The 14,144-nt window shown below is 45.1% G+C and overlaps 1 protein-coding gene across 5 annotated transcripts in view; it reads right to left on the reverse strand.

The window, feature by feature from the left end:
- Nucleotides 1-14,144, reverse strand: part of rhbdl1 (rhomboid, veinlet-like 1 (Drosophila)) — a 231,802-nt gene that overhangs the window by 88,905 nt on the left and 128,753 nt on the right. For 3 of the 5 annotated variants that reach the window (XM_078559081.1, XM_078559082.1, XM_078559083.1), the window contains one exon: nt 1,813-2,037. In XM_078559081.1, the coding sequence (XP_078415207.1) occupies nt 1,813-2,037 (225 nt within the window). Of the gene's footprint in view, nt 1-1,812; nt 2,061-14,144 lie in introns of all 5 variants that reach the window. The other 2 variants (XM_078559084.1, XM_078559085.1) reach the window with 1 other exon arrangement.

Here is a 14,144-nt window from a genome sequence, read left to right on the forward strand (position 1 = left end):
CTGACACTTTCCTTAATGCGGTTTGATGTCTGTCCATGATAACAGCAGTATCTGCTATCTTTACCATCAAATTTAATTTAAATTCCAACTTAAGAATAAAAAGAACTTGATACGGAAAACTCCACCATGCATCACTGCAAGTGAAAAAGCCTCATTTAAAGGGAGTGGAGATTGAAGGTGGAACTATACCATTATCCCTGCTTTTATGACCTAAACTCCCTGCGAGTGCAGTCCCACACCCTAAAGGCAAAAGATATGTCAACAACCTGAATGCGCTGTAAAGAAAACAATGTATTTACCAACAAATAGAACTGTTTTCATTTTTAATTCTTTTACTAGCTTATTTACTGGCTCCACAATCACAGATCCAATGATCTTATCCCTTAGAACAGTGACATATGTTGGGAGACTGGTTAGCCAAGGAATTCAGCTATATCAGGTATGGTACCATAGCCTGTACTTTTACTGGAATAATGACACAGAAGCCTGGACAAATAACCTGGAGATGTGAGTTTAAATCTCACCATGGCACCTGGGGCATTGAAATTCAGTTAATTAAAGAAATCTGGAATAAAAAGCTCATATCAGTGACGGTGACCATGAAACAACCGGATTGCTGTAAAAGCCCAAAGGTTTAGTGTACCAATGTACTTTAGGAAAGTCCATACCCGGACTGGCCTTTATGTGGCTCCAGACTCACAGTAATGTGGTTGACTCTTAACTGCCCTCAGAAATGGCCGAGCGAGCCATTCGGTTATATCAAACCTGTTACGATGGATGGATTGCAGCGGTTCAAGAAGATGGCTCACTGCCACCTGTTCAAGGGCAATTAGGGATGGGCAATAAATTCTGGCCTTGCCAGTGACGTTCACATCCCATGAATGAATAAAAAAAGATGTTGGGATGTTGAAATGAACCATATTAAGACTATTCAGATGCCAGAGATTATTTTACTATTGCAATAACTATTGCATAAGCCAAGCTCTGAAATAAGTTTTACATTAAATAAACTGCAATGCAGATTGGCTTTAATCAAACTTTCCCCCATTTCCCCCCCTTTTCCATAGCAACAGAGTAACTCCATATAGATGACAACAAAATCTATCACATATTTAGCCATTGGACACCTCACCCAGCCTTCTTTGCCAACAGTCTGTTCATTAGAACCGAAGGGAGAAAATGATTGCAAGAGCTAGTTGTTGGCAGGAAGACGGCCCTACTTACATTTTTGGAACCAATCTATATATGAAAATAAATCTCTTAAAAAAGGAATTCCAGCCCTTTAATCACACTATCATACCTGATTGATTTGCAATTACTAACCACCAACATAAAGGTTACCAACAAACAGCTTTGTGTGTGGGAAGAGGAGGACTTTATTCTTATATGGCCCCAGGATGAGACCATTTACATAATTAAGCACACCTGATTTCTCCCATATGATTGCCTTTCAGTGTGAATCTTGTAATTGTGTAAAATGATGGCAAAACATAAAGAGTTCGGATTGGTCTTTGCCAGTAGCGAATCAGCAGCCTGTTTTACGTACTTCCTTTTCCTATGCGCCATAGTTGTGCTACAGGGAAAGGCTAATTTCACCCACCACCCCCATTTTTTTTGTATTTAAAGAAATGGTGGATTTTTCACTTTACACATGGAGCAGCGGGAAGGTTACAGGAACTTATAGCAATGGACTTTTGGAGTTATTTCCTGGCGTTTGCTGTTATCATTGTTGAACTTAGAATGCAAGAGTGATGATAAGAAACAAAGAAAGGACTAATATGTTGGCAGATCTGTATCAAACTTGATATTAACCTGAACGATCGTGAGGACTGTCATAAAAAGAGGTGGTGGGCAGCCTCGGTATTGGCTGTAGTACCAGCGCCTGTCCACCTCACAAGGCAGGATCTCGTATGCTACATGCCTCACTAGACGTTTGTAGAAGGTAAGTCCGGGCTCATCGAGCAGGAATTCACGTGGCAGGTTCCTGTGTCCATTGGATATCGCTCGTCGGAAGCTGCTTGAGCGCTTGCTGCTCATCTGCAACAAGAGATGAAGGGGGCCTGTGAAAATAGCGAACACAAAATCACAAAGAAACATCAGAAAAATCGGCACCAGACTGACATGCAGGCACACATGCACACACCAGGCTGACGCACGCACGCACCTCGCAGACTGATACACACACGTGCGCAGCAGGCTGATACAAACAAACACAGATCAGGCTGATGTACACACCACACTGACGCACGTACGCATGCCAAACATGTATACAGCACACCAATATACTTACACGCACACCAGGATGCCATACACATGTGCATTCCAGATTGACATGTGCACATCATGCTGACACACCCGCCCTTACACACCGGACTGATATGTGCGTATATACTCAGCAGACTGACACACTTATGTGCGTGCCAGGCTGACACACACATGTGCATACCAGGCTGCCGGGGAAATAGCACATCGATACACACACATGTGCATTACAGACTGACAGGTGCATAGGTTCACCAAATTGGTGTTCACGTGTGTTTATCAGGCTGACACCCACATGAAGATGTGTACGCCAGAACAAGACACAAATGCGCATATGCAGATGCAAACCAGATTGGTGCTCATCCCTGTTTAAATATCACCCCCATTCCCCCACAAACAAATGTAAATGCACACATAGTCCAAACCCATGTTGGAAATATTTTCTGAATATAACTTCCCATGACTATTCTGAATCAGCATTATATTTGACAGAAACTATTATCAAACTCTACACAATCCAAACTCAGCCAAGAGGAAACCAAAACCCTAAGGTGTCCGTCGCAAGAAGATAAAATATTGAGCAGGACCACATGTTCCACCACTGCCTCACACTCTAAGGACCGGATTTTTGCAGAGTTGAGAAGACTCAACAGACCTTTAAAAACGGTGGATGGGACCCAGATGTGGAAGGCCCGCCCCCATTTCCAACAGATCCAAGCAGGGGAAGGGGACAGTTGTGATTCCCACAGATGAGAAACCCAAACCCTGTAGGGCCATTAGAACTTAGTGCTCAGTTCAAACAGAACGCAATATGGCTGTTGCAAGGGCCTTGACCCACAGTGTGGGAGTCAGAAATTGATGGAGTAGGCATAAACGCCCTTGAATAAGAATCTGGTGGATAAAGTCTGTTTAAGTGTCACGATCTGAAGTTTTAAAAATTCTCTGCTCTTTAAACATTAAAAAAAGGCAGCACTGTCGGTGAGAGTTAAAGAAAAAACCCTCTGCTGGGCTGCTTTGATTGACAGGCCTTCTGGTGTAGAATGGAAAAACAGTTAGCATTTGTTCATGCAGTTTCAATAGAGCTTTTTTGTTCACATTTCCCCAAGGGCTATTATGATGTCATTATGAATGCTTGGCTGAGCTACAATTATCCCAGAAGAGACGCTAAGTTCACAGTTTCACAGTTTAAAGAGGCAATTAAAGAATTTGCTGTCTTTGATGTGGGGATTAAATAGAAGTTTGTTTGTTTAATAAGAGATTAACCACTTGTGGAGACTTAAAAGCTTTGAAAGGATTTAATGAATGGGGGTATTTTCATTATTAAATGTATAGGAGTGAGAACTGTATTAGATTGTTAGAAGTTTATTATTTTTCATCTTCACATGGCTACTGAGGTGTGCCTATGCTGGGTACTGGGTGAGTGACTAAGCCAAGATGGCATGGGGTTATGAAAAGGCATTGGGTGGGAGGGTGGGGTGCATGAGTTGGCATTAAGTTCACATGGGGGCTATGAGGGGGAATGGGAATGGGTCAAGGCATGAGTTGGCATTGAGTTGTCATGGGGCTATGAGAGGGCATAAGGGGTGGGTAGGTGCATGAGTTGGCATTGAATTGGAACAGGGCATTGAGGGGGACTGGGAGCTGGGTGGAACTAATGAGTTGGCATTGACAGCATGAAAGCTAAGAGGGGCCTTGCGGGGTTAGTAGTCGGGTGTGAAGGGGTGAGGGCTAGACAATAGCTTGTAAAACAACTGGGAAGAAGTACCAGAGAACTGAGGTGGGCCTTCTAAGTAGTCCGCCTCAGCACTCACGAACCCCATGGCCTCCTACATTCTGCTTCTAGTGTCGTTAAGCCCAACTTTATCCTGCCCCTGCTCCTGCCCCTGCCCCTGCCCCCACCCCTCTTGGAGCAAAACTTGCATGTTTCAGCTTACTTTTTACTAAGGTGTGCCTAGCAAGTCGGGAAATTTCCCAACTCAAACTATCCGCCTTGGGGACGAAAATCCAGTCCTAACAGTCAATGCTTCCCTCCTACAATGCACAATGAGCATGGACTCAGGGTGTTAGTCTAAACACACATTATGACACATCAATCAACTCAAGCTCTGAACAAAGTGACTAAGTTTTGCTATTCAAAGAATAGCCTGCTAAATTGGTAACAATCAGAACAGACAAGTTCACCATGGTGAGATTCATAAACACGTAGAGAGGGACTCATTCTGGATACACGTAATACTGTTGTTAAAAAATCATTGTTCTTTCTGTTCAACATCTTAGAGGGGCAAAAGAAGTCTTTTGCAGGGACAAGGACTCATTTCCGAGATTCAACGCAAATAATTATTGACAGCTGGAGTTAACAACAGAGAGACGGCCAAACTCTAACTTTAAGAGTCAATCTAACCAAATTAAGGCACTAGATGTTCTCTTGAGTGGGGATCTTTTCACACTGTTATGCCATTTCCATTAATATCTACGTTTGATACCAGAGTCTTGGAGAAGACATAAATACAATCGCGATAGATCCACGCTGGCCGAGAAACATTTTATCCTCAAAACATCTTGAAATGGAACACCAGATTCTATGCACACTAGGAGAACTCTGGCTTCAATGTTTTTTTTCAAATCTTCCATTTAATTGGTTATATCTTGAGAGGATTATACAAGGATTCCTGCTCTCTTAGATTGCAGATATCTTATGGTGTCACACAGGGCATACAAAGTCAAACAGTGTTATTTACAAATGTCAGAATAACAAACGCAGCCCTCTGGGGTGCCAGATTCCAGCTCGCCTTACATAACTGCAATCATTAGTTACTCACTGTCTATCAGCCGTGTTGTTGAGGAATCATGTGGTAGCTTTCACTATCCATCACCTGCCGTTGGCAAGAAATTCAGTTGGAAAGCATCCAATGGTTTCCAGCTTGCAACTTAAACTGCCAGTAAAGTCCTGCTGGGATCTTAATTTTGCTTCATACTAGCGACAGTCGGAAAATTGTAAGCCACAGCCTCTTGTGATTTTGCTTAGAATTCTTAGTTATGCTTATACGAGCATTCATACATACAAACACATGAGCATACAAATTAGGAGCAGGAGTAGGCCACTCGGCCCCTCAAGCCTGCTCCACTATTCAATAAGATCATGTCTGGTCTGATTGTAACCTCAACCCCACATTCCTGCCTACCCCCGATAACCTTTCACCCCCTTGTTAATCAAGACTCTATCTGCCTCTGCCTTGAAAATATTCACAGACTCTGCTTCCACCGCCTTTTGAGGGAGAGAGTTCCAAAGACTCACGACCCTCTGAGAGAAAAATATTCTCCTCATCTCTGTCTTAAATGAGCGACCCCTTATTTTTAAACGGTGACCCCCAAGTTCTAGATTGTCCCACAAGAGACACCCTGTCAAGACTCCTCAGGATCTTAAAGGCTTCAGTTAAGTCACTTCTTACTCTTCTAAACTCCTAACCTGCCCAATCTTTCCTCATAAGACAACTCTCCCATTCCCGGTATTAGATTAATAAACCTTCTCTGAACTGCGTCTAACTCATTTATATCTTTCCTTAAACAAGGAGACCAGTACTGTACACAGTACTCCAGATATGGTTCACTAGTGCCCTGTACAACTGAAGCATAACCTCCCTACTTTTGTAATCAATTCTCCACACAATAAACAATAAAATGCTATTAGCTTTCCTAATTACTTGCTCCACCTGCACACCAGCTTTTTGTGATTCATGCACTAGAGCACACAGATCCCTCTGAATCTCAGAGCTCTGCAATCTCTCACCATTTGGATAATAAGCTTCTTATTTATTCTTCCTGCCAAAATGGACAATTTCACATTTGCCCACATTATACTCCATTTTCCAGATTTTTGCCCACTCATTTAACCAATTTATGTCCCTTTGAAGCCTCCTTATGTCCTCTTCACAACTTACTTTCCTACCTATCTTTGTATCATCAGCAAATTTAACAACCACACCTTTGGTCCCTTCATCCAAGTTATTTATATAAATTGTAAAAAGTTGAGGCCCCAGCATTGATCCCGTGGCACACCACTCGTCACATCCTGCCTACCAGAAAAAGACTCATTTATGCCTACTCTCTGCTTCCTGTTAGCTAGCCAATCTTCTATCCATGCCAATATGTTACCCCCTACACCATGAGCTTTTATTTCCGCAATGACCTTTGATGTGGCACTTTATCAAATGCTTTCTGGAAATCTAAGTGCAGTACATCCACCGGCTCCCCTTTATCCACAGCACATGTGACTCCTTCAAAGAACTCCAATGAATTGGTTAAACACGATTTCTCTTTCACAAAACCATGTTGACTCTGCCTGATTGCCTTGAATTTTTCTGAGTGCCCTGCCATAACATCTTTAATAATAGCTTCCAACATTTTCCCTATGACAGATGTTAAGCTAACTGGCCTATAGTTTCCTGCTTTCTATCTCCCTTCCTTTTTGAATAAAGGAATTACAATCAAATGGCACCTTTCCCGAATCTAGGGAATTTTGGAAAACTAAAACCAATGCATCAACTATCTCACTAGCCACTTCTTTCAAGGCCTTAGGGTGAAGCCATACAGACCCAGGGATTTGTCAGTCCGCAGCTCCAACAATTTGCTCAATACCACTTCCTTAGTGAGTATAATTTTCCTGCGTTCCTCTCACCCTTTTCATTTCCTGATTCACAACTATTTTTGAGATATTATTTGTGTCGTCTATAGTGAAGGCCGATGCAAAATAACTGCTTAATTCATCCCCCACCTCCCCAATTCCATTATCAATTCCCCAGAAGCACTTTCTATAGGAGCAATGCTCACTTAGTTAACTCTTTTCTTATTTAAATATCTATAGAAACTCTTACTATCCATCATTATATAACTAGCTAGCTTTCTCTTGGGGCGGAATTGGGTGCCATGGCAGATGGTGGAATTTGAATTCAATAAAAATCTGCAAGTAAAAGTCTAATGATGACCATGAAACCATTGTTGATTGTTGTAAAAACCCATCTGGTTCACTAATGTCCCTTAGGGAAGGAAATGGGTCGTCATTACCTGGTCTGGCCTACACATGATTCCAAACCCACAGCAATGCGGTTGACTCTTAAATGCCCTTTGAAATGGCCTAGCAAGCCACTCAGTTGTAACAAACCGCTACAAAGCCTCAAAAAAGGAATGAAACCGGACGGACCACCTGACATCGACATAGGCACCGGAAACGACAATGGTAATCTCAGCCCCGTCAACCCTTCAAATTTCTCCTTACTAACATCTGGGGGCTAGCGCCAAAATCGGGAGAGCTGTCTCACAGACTAGTCAAGCAACAGCCTGACATAGTCATCCTCAAGGAATCATACAGATAATGTCCCAGGCACCACTATCACCATCCCTGGGTATGTCCTGTCCCACTGGCATGACAGGCCCTGCAGAGGTGGCGACACAGTAGGATACAGTCGGGAGGGAGTTGCCCTAGGGGCCCTCAACATCAACTTTGGACCCCATGAAGTCTCATGGCATCAAGTCAAACATGGGCAAGGAAACCCCCTGCTGATTACCATGTACCGCCCTCCTCAGCTGATGAATCAGTGCTCCATGTTGAACATCACTTAGATGAAGCACTGAGGGTGGCAAGGGCACAGAATGTACTCTGGGTGGGGGACTTCAATGTCCATCACCAAGAGTGGCTCGGTAGCACCACTACTGAGCGAGCTGGCCGAGTCCTAAATGAAATAGCTGCTAGACTGGGTCTGGAGCAAGTGGTAAGGGAACCAACATGAGGGAAAAACATACTTGACCTCATCCTCACCAACCCGCCTACTGCATATGCATCTGTCCATGCCAGTATGGGTAGGGGTGACCACCGCACAGTCATTGTGGAGACAAAGTCCCGCCTTCACGTTGAGGATACCCTCCACCATGTTGTGTAGCACTACCACCGTGCTAAATGGGATAGATTTCAAACAGATCTAGCAATTCAAAACTGGACATCCATGAGGCACTGTGGGCCATCAGCAGCAGCAGAATTGTACTCGAACACAATCTATAACCTCATGGCCTGGCATATCCCCCACTCTACCATTACCATCAAGCTAGGGAATCAACCTTGGTTCAATGAAGAGTGCAGGAGGGCATGCCAGGACCAGCACCAAGCCAGTGAGGTGTCAACCTGGTGAAGCTATAACACAGGACTACTTGCATCACAAACAGCATAAGCAGCAAGTTATAGACAGAGTTAATCGATCCCACATCCAACGGGTCAGATCTAAGCTCTGCAATCCTGCCACAAACAATCGTGAACGGTGGTGGAAATTAAACAACTGACTGCAGGAGGAGGCTCCACAAATATCCCCATCCTCAATGATGAGGGAGCCCAGCACATCAGTGCAAAAGATAAGGCTGAAGCATTTGCTATAATCTTCAGCCAGAAGTGCCGAGTGGATGATCCATCTTGGCCTCGTCCGGAGGTCCCCAGCATCACAGATGCCAGTCTTCAGCCAATTTGATTCACTCCACATGATATCAAGAAACGGCTGAAGGCACTGGATAGTGCAAAGGCTATGGGGTCTGACAATATCCCGGCAATAGTACTACCCCAAGACTTGCCATGTTCCTAGCCAAGCTATTCCAGCACAGCTACAACACTGGTATCTACCCGACTGTGTGGAAAATTGCCCAGGTATGTCCTGTACACAAAATCCAGGTATGTCCTGTACACAGGACAAATGAAACCTGGCCAATTACCACCCCATCAGTCTACTCTCCATCATCAGTAAAGAAATGGAAGAGGTCATCAATAGAGCTATCAAGCGGCACTTGCTTAGCAATAACCTGCTCACTGATACCCAGTTTGGGTTCCGCCAGGGCCACTCAGCTCCTGACCTCATTACAGCCTTGGTTCAAACATGGACAAAAGAGCTGAACTCGCGAGGTGAGGTGAGGGTGACTGCCCTTGACATCAAGGCCGCATTTGACTGAGTGCAGCATCAAGGGGTCCTAGCAAAACTGGAATCAATGGAAATCAGAGTTAAAACGCTCAGCTGGTTGGAGTCATACCTAGCACAAAGGAAGATGGTTTTGGTTGTTGGAGGTCAGTTTTCTCAGCTCCAGGACATCACTGCAGGAGTGCATCAGGGTAGTGTCCTCGGCCCAACCAATTTCAGCTGCTTCATCAATGACCTTCCTTCCATCATAAGGTCAGAAGTGGGGATGTTCGCTGATGATTGCACAATGTTCAGCACCATTTGCGACTCCTCAGATACTGAAGCAGCCCATGTCCAAATGCAGCAAGGTGCGGACAATATCCATGCTTTGGCTGACAAGCGACAAGTAACATTCGTGCCACACAAGTGTTAGGCAATGACCATCTCCAACAAGAGAGAATCCAACCATCACCCCTTGATGTTCAATGGCATTATCATCACTGAATCCCCCATTATCAACATCCTGGGGATTACCATTGACCAGAAACTGAACTGGGCTAGTCATATAAATACTGTGGTTACAAGAGTAGATCAGAAGCTAGGAGTTGTGTGACGAGTAACTCACCTCCTGACTCCTCAAAGCCTGTCCACCATCTACAAGGCACAAGTCAGGAGTGTGATGGAATACTTCCCACTTGCCTGGATGAGTGCAGCTCCCACAATACTCAAGAAGCTTGACACCGTCCAGATCAAAGCAGCCCACTTGATTGGCACCACATCCACAAACATTCACTTCCTCCACCACCGAAGCACAGTAGCAGCAGTGTGTACCATCTACAAGGTGCACTGCAGGAATTCAACAAGGCTCTTAGACAGCACCTTCCAAACCAACGACCACTCCTATCTGAAAGGACAAGAGCAGCAGGTAGATGGGAACACCACCACCTGGAAGTTCCCCTCCAAGTTACTCGCCATCCTGACTTGGAAATATATCACTGTTTCTTCATTGTCGCTTAGTCAAAATCCTGAAACTCCCTTCCTAACAGCACTGTGGGTGTACCTACACCACATGGACTGCAGTGGTTCAAGAAGGCAGCTCACCACCACCTTCTCAAGGGCACCTAGAGATGGGCAATAAATGCTGGCCCAGCCAGTGAAGCCCACAATCTGTGAATGAATTTAAAAAAAATTTCCATGCCCACTGGCCTCGAGCATGTTCGGCAGCATTAGCGGACAATAAGGCAAGAAGGCCAAAAATCAATTCAATGATGTCGTGAAACCAGTTTACGATCGTCCACTCAGCCCATCGATGGAGGGCCTTCGGATGTTGGGAATCTAATTGTAATGCATCTGCATAATATTATTAGGCCAACCCACCAGAATCATCTCCCCACGCTGGATCGTCTGCACACGTTGGCTGAATGTGCAGCTGGCTTGTGACCACCACAAGGCATCCAGTAGGTCTGCACATGGTTTTCAGGAAGCATCCACGACGCCTACATTCTCAGTCGGTCACAGATCCCTGACATCTTCCAGGGTCCACAGAGGCTGCAGGGATGGCGTCTCCGGGGATAAGGGCTACCCACAGAGGATGTGGCTGACGACACCCGTGCGGCGGCCTCAGACTGCAGCAGAGCGAACTTATAACAAGGCTCATGCTGCAATTAAGTGGAGCAAACCATCAGGGTGCTGAAAATGAGGTTCCAGTGCCTGGACCGGTCTGGCAGAGCCCTGCAATATTGTCCACAGAAGGTGTCACGCATCGTCGTCGCCTGCTGCGCCCTTCACAACCTGGCGCAGCAACGGGGAAAGGCACTGGCTGAGGAGGAGATGGAGGAGCTGGAAGTCTGCTCCGATGAGGAGGACCTCAATGGCGATGAGGGTGAGGAGGTCGTCAACATCAACGGTGACGGCAATGAGACCCTCGCATTGGCCAGACGAGGCAGGCGCGCTCAGGAGGCCCTCATAGGTGCTAGATTTGTGGAGGATGATGGCGATATGCAGTGAGGAGACACCACAGATCCTCACATTGCATCTATGAAGGTTTGACTCCAGTCTGACTAATGGCAGCGCACATACCCTATGTGATAATGCTCCTGTCACGGACACACAGTGGAGGCCCTAATAGTCACTCGATTGCAGGAGGGTGATGACAACATGCAGTGAGAACACTCCATAGATCTTCACATAGCCTCTGAGAATGTCTGACTCCTGCCTGTCCAAGGGCAGCTCGCATGCGTTCTATGATCAGGGTCATTTCATGGAGACGCAGCCATGAAACTTTAAAAGCACCTGATCCTTTGTCCGCCTTCAGCTCCTGACCTCTTCAGGAGCACAGCATCACTGGTCACAGATGCTGAAGAGATGGGGGCCAGCCCCACCTTAAAGGTGCTGAGACCACACAGAGAGAATGACGGAACTCTGTGACACCCGCCCACGACATTCTGGCAGCAATGACCAGCACCATCGAGTTGCAGGCATCACTAATGTGTCCAGGGAGTGTGAGAACGGACCATCACTTTGGCCTGAAGGCTGCACAAAGCGCAGGGAAGGGGCCCTGGACCGAGACACCTGCCTTTATCTTTTGCAGAGAGGCTTCACATCTGAGTGACAAGAACACTGCTCATCGGAACAAGGAGCAATAGGCAGGGAGACATTGTTGAGAGTTTATTTACAAATAGTGAACATTATGCTACCTTTGCCCATCTGATTTTTCCCATCGATATGCAGATTGAAATCCCCCATGATTATCGCCGTACCTTTCTGATAAACTCCAATTATCTCTTCTTTTATACTCTGTCCCAACATGTAGTTACAATTAGGGGCCCTGTACACGACTCCCACAAGTGACTTCTTGCCTTTATCATTTCTCATCCCAACCCAAACCACTTCTCCATTCTGGTTTACTGAACTTGGTTCATCCCTCTCCAATGTGCCGATAACATCATTAATTAACAGAGCCATCCCTCCACCTGTACCTAACTTCCTGTTGTTCCTAAATGTCATGCACCCTTCAGAATTAGTGGACTTTATGTTCTGCTGTCAGCTCCATCTTGTATTATTAGCACTTTGATGGGATAGTCTAATACACACAGACATCAGGCAGCGGTTTATTGGCTATTGAGCCAAATTAGCTGGAAATGTTCAGATCAGAATTAGAATTTTTGACTGACAACATAACCCTGGAGAGTTCTAATCTAAGGCAGGATGCTGTGAACAAATGGGGGATCATTCTTAATCGGTTGGTCTGCATGGAATCTCCCATTGTAGAACCCGCCCAGTTTTCATTTCAGCAGTTTTGCCTGAGCGGCAAAGTTAAAAATTTACCACATTGTGGTGTTGATTTTAAGGTTAGGAAAATTTTGGATGGGCAGCAGGTGGTGCAACCGCTAATGTCCCTGCCAAGCGACCTGAACCATTTTGAGGGCCCAGCCTCAGTAATGTGGTTCCGGTGATCACAGGCAGCACGCCAGTCCAGGCAACGAGGTGGGAATTCCAGCAGCTCTGGTTGCAGAATCGCTTGAAGCGTTATCCCCGGGAAGGGAGGGGGCAATCGGCTGGGAGTGTAAGATCAGATGGGCCAGTGCGCACCAAAAGGTCTTTGTGGGGCAAGTCAGAGCAGTCACATTCCATAAAAGTCAAGAAATGATGGGTGTCACACAGAGTATACAAAGTCAAACAGTGTTATTTTCAAATGCCAGAATAGCAAACACAACCCTCTGCAGACACTAGCAGAAGCTTTAAGTACTATTGGTCAGACTGCTCAATGCTGGATATCAATGGGTACTGCAAAGGCTTTAGAAATTTACACATCGAAATAGCATTGAAGTCCTATGTATACCATAGGACCGTGATGTGCATACAGTATTGAAGTTCCCATATGGGCCCATGGTCCCAAATAAAATGTTTGTGAGTGGATCGGGAGCATAAACGGGGTGGGGGTGAAGTCACCGCTGCAGTTTTGAGGCCATTACTATCCCGTTTACACCAGGCAAAGCAGATTAAAAGTGGTCCCACGGTGCAGTAAAGAATGCAGTAGACCTAAAGTATTAAGCAGTAGGCCTGGCACCACCACCAACCCCCAACTCCCCACCTTCAGTCCTAAAAACAAATACCATAGGTGATATACAGTATACTCGCTTCTCAAACTGCCTCTACATGCACTCTCCACTTAAAAGCAAAGATTAGCTAGCTGAGAAATAAAATGGGTCTCTTATTCTTTAAATTTGTCACGGTGCAGCAGGAAAAGTTAGGGATAGCATCATGAACCGATTGCAAAGCTTTTCTCTGGTAATATCTGCGAGGCAGTTGCATTGAGTGCTTTTACACAATTTCACAATACATTACTGTCTTAACCTGACAACATAAACTCACACACATTTTGGTGTTACAATGCTGTCAGCTCAATATTAAGTGACAGCCTTGCCCATCCCCCTTTTACAAACATAATTGGCGGGCAGGAAAAGACCACCTGATCCATCAAACCTGACCCACACTCATAATGGCCTTTACATCATAATTGAACATTTCTTCCATTCTTTTCTCCATAACTCGCCTCTCCATCAATATTCAATAATCCTTTTGTAGCTGATTACCTCATCTCTCAGAAGGACATGACTGATGTAGTGGATTAGGACACTGTCCTTTCATATCTAGGACCTGGGTCTAAATCCTGACCAGCCTGATGGGATGAAATGAGAGCTATTTGTATTTCATAAGGATGATAGTCTCTGATCCCTGCATCTAAAAGAAGGGGAATCTATGATTCCTGTGCATCCAACATACAAGGCTAGTGTCTGATGCCTACGTGTTTAATGTATGAAGAGGATAGTTTCTGATCTCTGCTGCAAGTACTGTGCAAGTAGGAAAATTTCTGATCCTTGCTATTCAAGTTCCACCCCAGAGACTTAAGTAGAAAATCTAGACTGAAACTCCAGTGCAGTACTGAGGTAGTGC

Source organism: Cetorhinus maximus, chromosome 15 (genome assembly GCF_964194155.1).
Source record: "Cetorhinus maximus chromosome 15, sCetMax3.hap1.1, whole genome shotgun sequence".
NCBI classification, from domain to species: domain Eukaryota; kingdom Metazoa; phylum Chordata; class Chondrichthyes; order Lamniformes; family Cetorhinidae; genus Cetorhinus; species Cetorhinus maximus.